The sequence below is a fragment of the Mytilus trossulus genome, chromosome 2 (assembly GCF_036588685.1).
Source record: "Mytilus trossulus isolate FHL-02 chromosome 2, PNRI_Mtr1.1.1.hap1, whole genome shotgun sequence".
Taxonomy (NCBI): Eukaryota; Metazoa; Mollusca; class Bivalvia; order Mytilida; family Mytilidae; genus Mytilus; species Mytilus trossulus.
Genome location: NC_086374.1, coordinates 7,574,497 through 7,587,999, shown reverse-complemented (window position 1 = coordinate 7,587,999; position 13,503 = coordinate 7,574,497). Strand labels below are relative to the sequence as shown.

At 31.3% G+C, this 13,503-nt stretch overlaps 1 protein-coding gene across 2 annotated transcripts in view; it reads left to right on the top strand.

The window, feature by feature from the left end:
• Positions 1 to 10,410, top strand: part of LOC134706413 (cytochrome P450 20A1-like) — a 58,017-nt gene extending 47,607 nt beyond the window's left edge. For both annotated transcript variants that reach the window (XM_063565330.1, XM_063565329.1), the window contains exons 4-11: positions 1,360 to 1,505; positions 2,168 to 2,335; positions 3,831 to 3,906; positions 4,684 to 4,860; positions 5,379 to 5,499; positions 6,473 to 6,584; positions 7,904 to 7,968; positions 8,855 to 10,410. In XM_063565330.1, the coding sequence (XP_063421400.1) occupies positions 1,360 to 1,505; positions 2,168 to 2,335; positions 3,831 to 3,906; positions 4,684 to 4,860; positions 5,379 to 5,499; positions 6,473 to 6,584; positions 7,904 to 7,968; positions 8,855 to 9,104 (1,115 nt within the window). In that variant the 3' untranslated portion in view covers positions 9,105 to 10,410. The remainder of the gene's footprint in view (positions 1 to 1,359; positions 1,506 to 2,167; positions 2,336 to 3,830; positions 3,907 to 4,683; positions 4,861 to 5,378; positions 5,500 to 6,472; positions 6,585 to 7,903; positions 7,969 to 8,854) is intronic.
• Positions 10,411 to 13,503: the final 3,093 nt, after the last annotated feature.

The window sequence follows — 13,503 nt, the reverse complement described above, 5'->3', positions numbered from 1 at the left end:
TATTGTGCAATAGCAAGTCTTTTCAATTGCACAGTATTGTGCAATGACAAGAAATATCTAATTTCACAATATTGTGAAATAGCAAATTTTTTTTTGATTAAGAGTTATCTTTCTTTGTCCAGTATAGTAAGCAAGAAATATCTGCAAGAATTTTTTTTAATTGGAGTTATCTTTCTTTGTCCAGAATCAACTTAAATCTTTGTTATATACAATATACAATGTATATTCACTTTTTACTACCAAGTGATAAATTTAAATAATCTTTACCATTCAGTGATAACAAGCAGTTTTTTTACACCTTAATATTTTATGATGTATTTAAATGAGTAGTAATTGTTGCAAACTCCATTAGAATATTTTAATTGAAATTAGTTTTGGAATAAGGGAAAGGGGGATGTGATTAAAAAATTGGGTTCAATTTTTTCTCATTTGAAATTTCATAAATAAAAAGAAAATTTCTTCAAACATTTTTTTGAGAGGATTAATATTCAACAGCATAGTGAATTGCTCTAAGAGAAAACAAAAATTTTAAGTTCATTTGAATACATTCATTCTGTGTCAGAAACCTATGCTGTGTCAACTATTTAATCACAATCCAAATTTAGAACGGAATCCAGCTTGAATGTTGTGTCCATACTTGCCCCAACCGTTCAGGGTTCAATCTCTGCGGTCGTATAAAGCTACGCCCTGCGGAGCATCTGGTTTGCAACAGTATTCTTGGATCTATTTCTTTCCTCTTTGATCTTTTGAATTTTGGCCAAATCTCATGCATTTGTTTAATGAAAATTTGGCAGAACTGCTATACATGTGTCAATGAAAACTATGGCAATCGTATCCCTCAGAGCATTCTGCTCTTTGATTTGTGAAAAGTTTCCAAGATAACCTGAAAACATCTCTTTGTGCCAGATAATAATACAGAATTTACTTGAATTTTCCAGCACGGTCTGTTAAGGCAATCAGTCATGTGACAAAACATTAAGGCTAGCAGCAATTTAGGCGATTAATTTAAGATTTCATTTATCAAATAACATAACATATATATCTTAAGAATATTGATGAACGGGATTAAATAATTTGATTCCAACTGTTTGAAGGAAGCAGATCGAACAGGAAAAATTAAAGGCAAGAAAAAGATAGAAATTTATGTCTGGTGAAGCTAATTTCCTGCAGGAAGGTATAAACAAAATAAAAATGGGAAGGTCACATACCTTGGACCAATTTTAACCCCTGATTAAACAAGAGGTGGACTGTCACCTTGGACAGTATATAGTTTGTAAATGTAATCTTAATCTCCTATATAGTTGAGTTTTACAGTACTAAGACCTTGCCTTTATTCAAACAATTAAATTTATTTTATAGCTGAGTTATTCAAGCTGTTTGAAATTCTGATTGGACCAAAAAGTATACAGTATGCAAATAAGCAAGATGGCAGAACAAGGAGAAAGAATTATGAGGTGGCATTGACTCATGATGCTATCAAAAAGTACTATGAAACGTTTCAAATTGTAAGTTAAGTTTATGTGAAATGGCATGTAAGAGTTACCATTCTCATTTTATCTAAATGGATTATATATGATAATAGAAATGACTGTAAATGAGACAACTATCCACCAAAGTTCAAAGTGGATGTAAGCAACAAAGGCAACAGTATGGCCTTCAACAATGAGAAACACCCATATGGTATAGTAGGCTATAAAAGGCACTGACATAAACAATATGAAACAATTCAATCAAAAAAACTTAAGGCCTAATTTATACCTAAACAATTTACGAAAAACAAATATGATAGACATGAACCAACGACAATCACTGAAGTTCAAATCTATAGCTGTCTGTCTTGGGACAGACATATAAAGAATGTGGCTGGGTTCAACATGTTTATGAGTGCTTTACTCTCTCCCTAACCTGGGACAGTGGTGTAACAGTACAACATGAGAAAAAAACTATGAAAACAGCTCTATTTTTGATAGAGATGCATGTTGTTTTGACATTGGGTTTTAATTGCAATAAATGATTCAAGCTTCATGGATACCAAGTCCACATTAGTGATTTCTTCGTTTAAGAAAGTCCATTTTGACCTATTTCTCTATCCAATCATTCATGTTTCACATCCAAAACTATATAATTCTGTTGCTTGTGTTAATAAGATCTTTCTTTTTATTTATAGATAGCCAATGACCTATCCAAGAAATTCTCGTCACTTGTGAAGGAAGAACACATAGCGCTCAGTCAGTACATGAGTGCATATGCACTTAAAGTTGTGTTGTTAACTTTAATGGGTGACACATTTAAGGATGATAAAGAAGTTTTAGAATTCAGAAGATTGTATGATATTGTAAGTATAGAAATAGGAATTGAATGATATTACCCTTGTAACCATGTTAGCTTTACAAAACACCATCATAAATCTCAGATAAGGACAGTCTCACATTTTGAAAGATAATTAATTCATGCTATACTGTTGTATCTGTCATTATACCCCACGCAACGAGTTGCGGAGGGTATAATATTTTTGACCCGTCCGTATGTCCGTCACTTCGTCTGTCAGTCCGTCCGTCCGTCAGTCCTGTTTCTTGTCATCGCAACTGAATTTCACGAAACCTTTAGATAATAAGGACATACTATGTAGTTGTACATATCAAAGGGAAATTGCGATTCAATTTTTTTTCTAGGAGTTACGCCCCTTTGAACTTATTTGCTTCAATGTACTACTGCAACAGTTTGTCATGGTAACTCCTCTCAAATCACACAACAGAATTTCACGAAACCTTTTCAGATGATAAGGACATACTATGTAGTTGTGCATATGGATGGGAAATTGTGACTCAATTTTTTTTCTATGAGTTACACCCCTTTGAACGTATTTGCTTCAATATTCTTCTGCAGCAGTTTGTCATCTCAACTCCTCTGAAACCACACAACAGAATTTCATGAAAATTTGTAGATAATAAGGACATACTATTTAGATGTGCATATTGGCAAGAAATTAATTTTTCTTCTACAATTTTTTTTCTTTCACTTATTTAATTTCTCCTATGACAATGTGGGGACGTGGGGTATGTGAGTGTGCTCACTAAGGTTCTTTAATTTATTAACCCTTTCACTGATTGCTGCCCAGACAGAAGCTACTCTGAAACGATGGCTTCCCTGGCTACTATTACTCAAGTGGGAGATCTTCATAATAAATGTCAATAAAAACTTGTTTGTACTTATTTGTGTATTTATTTCATTCACTAACACCATGTTCACAGCTTTGTTCATGTTTTGATAATTTTTTCTTCATAAAATATTCAAATTTTCCAATTTTCTGCATTATTTGGGTGAAATTCTCAAAATTCTGCTTTTTGACCCCAAATCGTAATTTTTTAACCCAAAATAGCAAAATTTTGAAAAAATTTATGAGGCTGTACAAATTCCTCACATTGAACGATGTCCATTCCAAGTGTTTTGTACATAAAAAAAGTTTATATTCACATGTGAAAAAAACATCAACCAATGAATATCTTTTTCAAAGTTTAGCTATGGTCAACATAGGCCTGTAAATATTGTGAAGATCCATTCAGCTGCTAAATGAATGTTTTTTCAAGAATACTAAAAATTAAAAAGGATGTATTTTAAAGGTCATATTTTGATGTTGATAGTTTCTGAACTCCCTACTTAATTTATAAGTCCAAATTAAAGTGAGTTATGAGGTTAAAAGAAATATAAAAAAAAGTTGAGCCTTTTCATTATATACCCATTACTGTATCTGAATTTTAAACTTTTTATTTGACAGATAAAAGTAACACATCAGTTACATCCTTTTAGATGAAGATTTTGTTCAATTTCAGGCTTGGGTGGAAACAGAAAAACAATTAACAGATGTGCCGGAACCAGACAGTCAACGCATGAAAACATTTAAGGATGGTAAAAAAGTTACTTAAGATATTTAAGAACTGAATGCTTTTTGTAAATTCATTAGGGTGTAAAAGCATTGACCAAAGTACATTTTGTATGAAGCGCCATAGCACTTCATTCTAAAACAGTGTGCACTGTGAGTGAGACAATGCTTTTACAACCCTATGAAATACCCAAAAGAAGCTTTAATACTTAAAATTACATTTTAACACAATTACTATCAAGTTTTTCTTTTATTTGCCTGTTCACTATATTGTGGAAACGTGTGTCATCATGAATGTTATAATTTATTTTGAAATAAAGGTTAATTTCAGACTGACGTGATACAACTGTTTGACAACCAAAATAATGCAATTATTTCTTGATGTAGATAACAAACAGATATGCTTTTGCTTTGTGTTACATGCATCATATGATTATTAATTGACAATAAAGACAAAGTAACAAACTGGTCTCTGCATCAAAATCAGTAAGCAGTTAACTTAGTTTAGGCATAGTTGATAAGTCTGAAATTATTGTTTTCTTCTTTTTGTATGCCCTCGAAACAGCAAAGGGAGGCATTAAGGGGTTGCCCTCAAATGTTCTTCTGTACATCTGTACATCTGTCCATCTGTTTGTCCCGAAATTGATTTCTATTCCCTTACTTAAGTTTGCTTCAACCAAATATTTTTCACCTTTGTCACATGGATACATTCTCCATTTTACTTAATTTCTTTCTTATTTTATTTTAAAATGTTTATGTGGCTGAATTTTATCATTCATTTGTCCTCCCTTGTTTATTGGTAGCAAAAGACAAGCTGTATAAAATAATAAAAAGAACGTTGGACCATAGGAAGAAGAATCCCGCCAAGAAGGGAGAATTACTTATGATTGACATCCTCATAGAAAATTGCCAGGATGAAGATACTTTACTCTCAGAAACTTTTACTTTTATTATTGGTGGATTTCATACTACAGGAAATCGTAAGTCATTATTGTATATGTTTTATATTACAATGGCTGTGTATCAATACAACTTTTCACAATAAAATGATTAGAAGACATAGTGTAAGAACCTAGTTATAATAATCTCATGCATGGCTTCTGTGGTTCAAATAATCATTCATCAGTAAATTTTCACTTTTCAATCATTTAGGTCATACTCAGGGAATCCCACACGGGGTTTAGCTCAGATAAATGAGATCTAGTATAGAACACTCCCTTAAGGAATCTTGTGATATGTGGATGTTGCCCAATTGAAATTATCAAATGGAGGTAAAACTATAGCCATATTGAGGGATACTTTGCAACTGTTCTGTATTGTAAATAAATAATAAATGTAAAGAAACCTGCTATCTGACTTGGACCGCTATGGTAATTTAAACTGCAAAATCATGACTGTTTTAGATATTTTGAATAATCTTTAGTAATACATAGAATATACAAAGATTTATTTGACTAAAATTCTTGAAAATATTTGTTTGTATATTTTTTTATTTCAGTACTGACCTGGTGTTTTTACTTCCTTGCCACACATCAAGATATCCAAGATAAAGTTTACAAAGAGATTAAGAGTGTCCTTGGAAATGATGAAGTTGATCACTCCAATATCAATGATTTAAAGTAAGTTCTCTAGTATAAATGATTTGACATAAGTCCTCTGCTATCAATGGTTTAGTATAAGTCCTCTGCTATCAATGGTTTGACATAAGTCCTCTGCTATCAATGATTTAGTGTAAGTTCTCTAGTATAAATGATTTGACATAAGTCCTCTGCTATCAATGGTTTAGTAAAAATTCTATGGTATCAATGATTAAGTTTATTTCTCTAGCACCAATGATTGAGAGTAAGTCTATTATCTATCTATAGATAAAAAAAAAATCAACCACAATATCAGCCGTTGATTTGATCAGTTCTCTTTTATGAAGGATTTAGTGTAAATACTCTCATATTATGCTGGAGAGAAATATCCTGGTTATTACTGCAATTTGATTGGTTACCTAACCTGTGGATATGTATTACAGGGAAAACAAAGATAAAAATGATAAAAAGTGTTGAGATCATGACACTAGTATCATATAATTGTTATAAGGGCTTCACATGAGATTAGACACTGACAGGAAATAATTTAGCCCAAACGCCCTTTGAGAATCCTGAATAACATAAATTATTGTCCTTCCTTACACCTTTATCACCCTGCTCAGTCACTCCGTAATTCCTGTATCATTGCTTATAAACGAGAGCAGGAATTATCAGCTTACCTGTTAAAAAGGTTCACATTATTGTTGGCAGCTGATATTTGATGATATCAATGAGTAGAAATCCAGATAATCTATATATGTATCAGTTCATAAGTTCTCTGGTATCAATGATTAAGTTCTTTAGTCACAATTATTAACTGTCAGTTCTCTAGTATTTTAGTGTATTCCTTGCCAAAGAAATATATAATAATATAATAAAATATTTGGAATTTTAGTATTAGTATTTATAGGTTTGCAAGGGAATGTTTATCCCATACCACTTTTGATTTTAATTGATGTAATGGAGTCTGAAATAGTTCAATGTTAAATGCAATATATTTTGTTTTTATGAAAAGGTATTTACGACAAGTTATAGATGAGACCCTAAGATGTGCAGTCATTGCCCCTTGGGCAGCAAGATTCCAGGATTTTGACTCTGAATTAGGAGGACACAAAATACCTAAAAATGTAAGTTGTTGATTTAATACCAATTACAAAAGTATTGGGGTGTATGATATTATTGTAATGGCATTTACAAGAAGTTGAAAGAATTTGTATAAATTGTAAACAACATTAAAAAATAGGGAGAAGTGGTATGATTGCAAAAGAGACAACTATCCACCATAGCTTAAATGAGATGGATGAAAGCAATTGTAGGCAACCATATGGACTTCAACAATGAGAAAACCCCACAGTGTCGCCTATAAAAGTTGGAAGTACTGCATATTCTGAACCTTGCTGAATATACATGATTGAGATTTTTAACTATAATGAGTATTTGATGCTTGATATTAGGATAATTTCTGTCATGTATATCAATGATATTTCTTTACTTCAATCCTCTTGAATACTACACCAATTAATCTGAACTAATTTGAGAACAAGGAATATTTGAATAACCTATTACAATCTTTAGAACAAAATGACTGTTTGAATGCATGTCCATTTAGTTTATACTGTTGACCAGTAAGAATGATATATTGTTGAAATTAGTTCTGTAAACTTATGCATTCTTGGAATTAAAAGGCCCTTGATTAAAACAATTTAATATTTAAGATATCAATAAAAATCTGTTACTTTTATGACTTTTAAATGTGCATGAGATAGACATTTTAAATTATTATTAGAACCATGATTTTCTGTTGATGATTTTCTATTAATTTGTAACCTGGTATAAGTTTAGAAAAGTTCACATTTTATGTAAGTTAGATAAAAATAGTTTGATAAGGTGAAACATTTGTCCAGTTTTATAGAATTAGGGAAGTTAAGTTTATGTATGAAATCTATCAACCTGTTTATTTGATTTAGTTAAAAAGAAATGGTTGCATATGTATTCTTTTATTACAATTTAATAGTTTTCTGGAGTATATTCTCTGTATTACTGTAATTATTTATCAAAGGTACAAGGATTATAATTTGATATGCCAGGCGCGCATTTCTTCTCCATAAGACTCATCAGTGAAGTTCAGATCAAAAACGTTATAAAGCCAAACAAGTATAAAGTTGAAGAGCATTGAGACCCCAACATTGCAAATTGTTGTGTAAAATTGTTTTAAACTTTGCTGCAAGGAAAACAGGAAGAATCTTTAGAAAAATATCTTAAGAAGTGCAGTGGTGACATTATGGGGTTTCATTAGGTTGCAAATAACATCAAAGCTCTTTAGTGAATTCATAGAAAATCAAATATACTCACTAGGATAATTTGTTGAGCTTGTTTAAAAATAATTAATTATGATAAATTATTTTGTTTTGTTATTTAGTTATATTTAGGATTGTTTGTTTTTTAGACTCCTGTAATTCATGCTCTTGGTGTGACACAGCAGGATGAGACTGTATGGCCAGTACCCAACAGGTTTGTATGATAGAATGATTAAATAAGGTTAAAGAAAAAGATTTGTATAAAACTGAGTTGTAACCATATACATTCTTTTTATTGAAAATTTAAGTTTACATGTACAGATGGGAATTTTCATATAAACATGATGTCAAATGAAAATCTACTTTAGAAAGATCCCATTGTCAACACATTCATCATACAAATCTGTTGATGTTTTGATGTGGTAAATTTCTTCTGGTTAGGCAATTTATTCTACACAAATCATGCTTCAAATGATACTCTAGGATAGACACTTAACAAATATGAAAGGTTTAGTTATTGGTCTTCTTTCGCTCATGAATAATACCCTTACTGAAAGAACATTTGCATATTAGTTAAAATCTCTCACACATACTAGTTGATTCAACTAAAGTAGACACTTTTAAAAGTGATTAAAAAGTGTCGAAATCTTTTTATATCAGATGAACCTGAAATTTGAGGCCAAAATCAGCCCTTACCGGAACTACTCCTTTAGTTAGTTTTCTTTGTCCACAGAATACACATTGAAATGTGACTGAACATCGACTTAGGCGCCTAAACATAATCAAAAGTCTTAATTTATGACAGCAAAACTTATTATTTTTCAATATATCACATGATAACCATATGTTTGTTGTTCCTATTTCATGTCTAGAAATTTAATGATTTTGTTTGGTCCCCATGAAAGTAGATATAACAAAATTGATTTCAGTAGTTAACAGTTTTTGATAAATCTCTTGCTGAAATAATAAATAAATCTGACAAGTTTCAAGCCAGTATGTATTTCAACACCTTTAAAATGAAAATAGACATTTGTCTAATATTGTCTGATGATTAAGAAATATCTATAGCTGTAGATTAAAATCTTATATATTTTCTGTAGATTTGATCCTGATAGATTTAATGAAGAGAACAGTAAGAAGAGACAAAGTTTAGCTTTCCAACCTTTTGGATTTGCTGGGAAAAGGATTTGTCCTGGATATAGATTTGCCTATGCTGAAGCTTCTGTCTGCTTCGTGTCCTTACTTAGAAAGTTCAAGTTCAATATGGTGGAGGGTCAAGTAATTACTCCTGTGCATGGTCTTGTAACATATCCTAGTGAAGAAGTGTGGATAACCATTGACAAAAGATAAAATAAATTATAGAAAAACTTCTAGCATCTTGTTTAGGATTATTATCCTAAATATTATTGTTCAACCAAGCTTTTGCATAGTTTCCATATCGACTGTGGGATTTGCCACACAAGGCTTTTTGCTGTTAGAATACATTTGGCAAGGGTAGAATAGGAAATAAAGTGTTTATACCATCAGATAGTTGAAATATTTGTAGCATGGGCCAAATAGGTTTTTGTTATTTTTTATTTTGAGCACTTTTTAGCAACCAATTTATGAAATGAAAAAAAACAGGAAAAACTAGATTTTCAATATCATAATTCCATATCTCTCAATACATATATATATAGTGGTTTGAAAATTTTTAATTTATTAGAAATATTTAATTTAATTACATTGAGTTATTGAATTGTAATACATTTTTCAAATTAGTGTGTGTGAGATTTTGAGGTAGGTTGGCTATGTTTCTACAGATTTTTTTTTATCTGGCTTAGAGAAAGTCAGAAATGCAGTACTAACACAAGTGAAATTCCATTTCAAGTAGGATTGTGACAAAGTTGTATATTTGTGGTAATTTGTGACAGTTGATCTGATCATGATCACATCAACAAAACTTGAAAAAAAGATGACTTTATAATAAGATTAAGAACCATTTATTATATCAAATTCAGTATTTTGAGATGGTTCATTTAGTTTTTGAATTGTGTTATTTTGGTTATTTTAAGTCTAGTTACATTGTTTTTATTAACAATCTAATCATTATATGGTTTAAAACAAAAGCATCAAACTGACTGTGAAATAACAGAAGGCATTATCAATTTTGTTTTTGTTATGTTTACACAAAGCTAACAGTATTCTCGAACGACTGGTTCATATTGTTATTCTGTACCTAATTTGTCTTTTAATGTTTTAAAAATCATAAGCATTTAGCCTTTAGAAAATCTTATATGCATTGCACATAATATATAAACATATGGTTGTGTCAATTGACAAAACATTCAACTAAAAAGATATAGACATTATATTACTTTAGCAAAACATTATATATACACATATACCTTATGGAAATATTTGATTTTATAAACATTACATGAGATGCTGCATACAAATCACCACAAATGCATTTTTACAACTCAGTTTTGAAAAAAAAAATTCTATGTATACAAATGTTAACACAATTAGTGATTGCCTTATTGTGTAATAAAATATAAGTAGATCACAAATGTCTTGCATTTCTTTGTCTAACAAGTCAAAACAGGAATATCATAGAGAATGTTACTTTATACAGATATTTATAACAATAAAGGCAGAATTCAGGTTCTTGATATTGAAGACTTGACCATTGTAATAGTCCACCAGACACCAAGTATTGACTCATATTGATCAATATATCAATAGGTTGCTTATATGTTATAATTTATAAGTAATGTTGATACAAACAGTATTCACAGCTAACTTTGATCATTCATCTTTCCAGTAAATATGCTGATATCTTAGATACATTTACTTAACATAAACAGACCACTTGCTACATCTTGAGATTAATTTCTCTGGCATTTGACACTTTGAATTACACTGCAATCTCACCGGGGACATATTAATCTATTCTTAATCAGATATATGTTACTGTTATTCACTGTATGTGATGAAAGGTATAATAGTTTCAGTTTCATAAAAATAATTACACATTAGCTAGTATATATAAACTGAAGATCCGTGCTTTCAGTCTCCTCCTACTAGATGATTGATGTACCCAAAAATCTGTGTGTTAAGCCATATGCATGGTCTTTGTGCAAGCATTCCTTGGTTCAAAGCAGTCTAAGTTCGTCAAGACAGCTTGACAGTGATAGACTTTAATTTTCTATTGTGGGTAGGATTTGCCCGTTTGGCTGGAGTCTTCCAATATATTAACAATATCCTTAATTCCATGAGAATGAAAAAGTGTTCACAAGATTGTACATAGGTTTCTACTGGGGCTATGTCATATGTATGTACCAGGTAACTTTGAGTCATTGGTAAATTGTATGTATTTGGTAGAATCGTATGTTGTGTATATATTTATTTGTCGGGATTCTGATAAATTATGGCCGAATTGGTTTTCAATGCCACTCTCAGCACTATTTCGTGTCGGAGGATGTCTGAGAGAATCACCGACCTCTGGTAAGAAAACTGACAATGCTAGTCAATCAAGATTGGAGTCGAGTGCACCTTCCATGTCCAGGGTTCGAACTCACAACCTCACAAGGTAGTGACACACAAGCTTTTGATATATTAGATCGACTACTTAAGACTGCTCGGCCACATCAGGTTCCTGTCTTCTTTAAACTCCTGTAACTCATTTACCAACGAATCATGCTACATACCTGTAAAAACTTCATTTAAAATGTTATATAAACGGCATTGAAATCTGTTAGTCGGTCTTGATTGCCTGTTTACTTTTAAAAGCATTAAATCGTCTTTGTTTAACATTGTAAGTGTGGTTGTTTTACCTAAGCTACGTGCAAATGTTTGAAGATTTGTAGAATGTCTTCTATGTACCCCTGTTACTTTGGTTGTTATGTTTGAGGTTTTCTCAGAACTGTGTTTCTGTCAAAGTTACACATTACGATAATCATAACTAGTATGGGCACTGCGGTTAATTAATTCAGTATCGCATTTGCATCAGCTGCTTTCAAATTCTTCTACAGGACCTAACTTATGTCTATACTGACCCCTGGCATGTACGAGTTTTCGCGCTGAAGGGAGTGTTTAGCACTCAGAAACATGTTGAATCCCGCCATGTTATGAATGCACCTGTAAAAAGCTGTAATTCAGGTTGTGGTTGGTACCTGTCTGCCAAATTGTTTTCGTTTATTGTTTTAAAATTTGATACCTACACTAAATAAGCATGATAAATAATCGGGTCGTCAAAATGTTCGACTTAACATTTTTTGTTGTTCTTATCATTTTTTCTACAGTATAAATTATGCATCTAGATCTATACTGTTGATCTTTATTAGACATCTATAACATAGATAATGCTGTGCAAACGTCAACCTGCGTGCTCAGTATATATATATATACAAGTGCAATTGAAGTTGGATGAAAACATGTGGTTTCTGTTTACATCTTGAGTCTCGGAAGTTTCTCTTTGATACATTCCTGGGATGTAGCTTAGAAGACTTCAAGATGCATGATGTTCTAATCGGTCAATAAATGTGTTATACAGCTGTATTTTTAGGCATCTGTAGATGTACTGATCTGAGCGATTTTTTCTGAATGATATGGTCTTGTTGAGGTAAATGGTCTTCTCGTGTAGGATATAATGTTGACTGCTGGATTTCGGTCCGTGTAACACTTATCAATTCAAAGTTTTAAAAAGTTTTGAAATTTTAGATTTTTGGAATTTTGATCAAAGTTTTAAAATATCAAAAATTTCAAATTGTGTTAAAGTTTTGAAATTTTGAAATTTTAACCAAATTATTAAAATAACAAAATTCTAAATATCGTTTATAAATTTGATATTTTAGAAACTTGATCAAACTTTTAAAATACTAAACCTAACGTGCAATTTTGATTATTTCACTTTTGGAAAGTTTAATTTTTTAAATGTTTGCTTAAAATATCAAAAATATAAAGGGGCGACAAGAGGGGTACCTGTAATCACTGATGTAAACACGGCTCTGATAAAAACTATTCTTAGTTATAAATAAATATCATGACATATATCAAATCATTCTTAATAACAAAATAAATAATGAAAAGAAGAAGTCGTTTTTTTTATGAAACTTATTAGACATCACATGGGATAACAGTATCCTGAATTTTAAGGTTGTGCATCTATCAAAAAAAATAATAATTAAACCTACTTAAACCGGAATCAACTACGTTGATTTAAATCTCTTATATAAGGTTTAGCGTTTGAGATAAATAATTCAAAGCTATTTTGTGTTCCCAGTGCCCAACATTTAGAAGTATCAGTAAAAAAATGACAAACTCGCAGTAAACCATATAGTATTATTCGCCTTTTTGACGTTCCTGATGAAGGTAGATCCAGAAAAATCGCTTCGGTCGCATACAACTTAAAACGTTTTCCTTTCTTGTTTATTGATTGCATGATGATAATATATTGCCTTTTATGATTTATTTCAGTTTCAAGAAATGATACGGAAGGAATGCTTAATATATAAAGCGTCGCAATGAAAGTTGTGCTAGGCGTGTTTCAGCTGGCCCCTAGACAAAAAAGTGTACTGGTTCAGTGAATATAGACGTAATACTAAACTTCGAAATATAACAATGAACTAAAATCAAAATCATACAAGACTTAAAAGGACAGAGGCTCCTGGATTGGGACAGGCGAACAAATGCGGCGGGGTTTAACATGTTTCGTGAGATCACAACCCTCCCCCTATACCTCTAGCCAATAAAGAATGAAAAACAC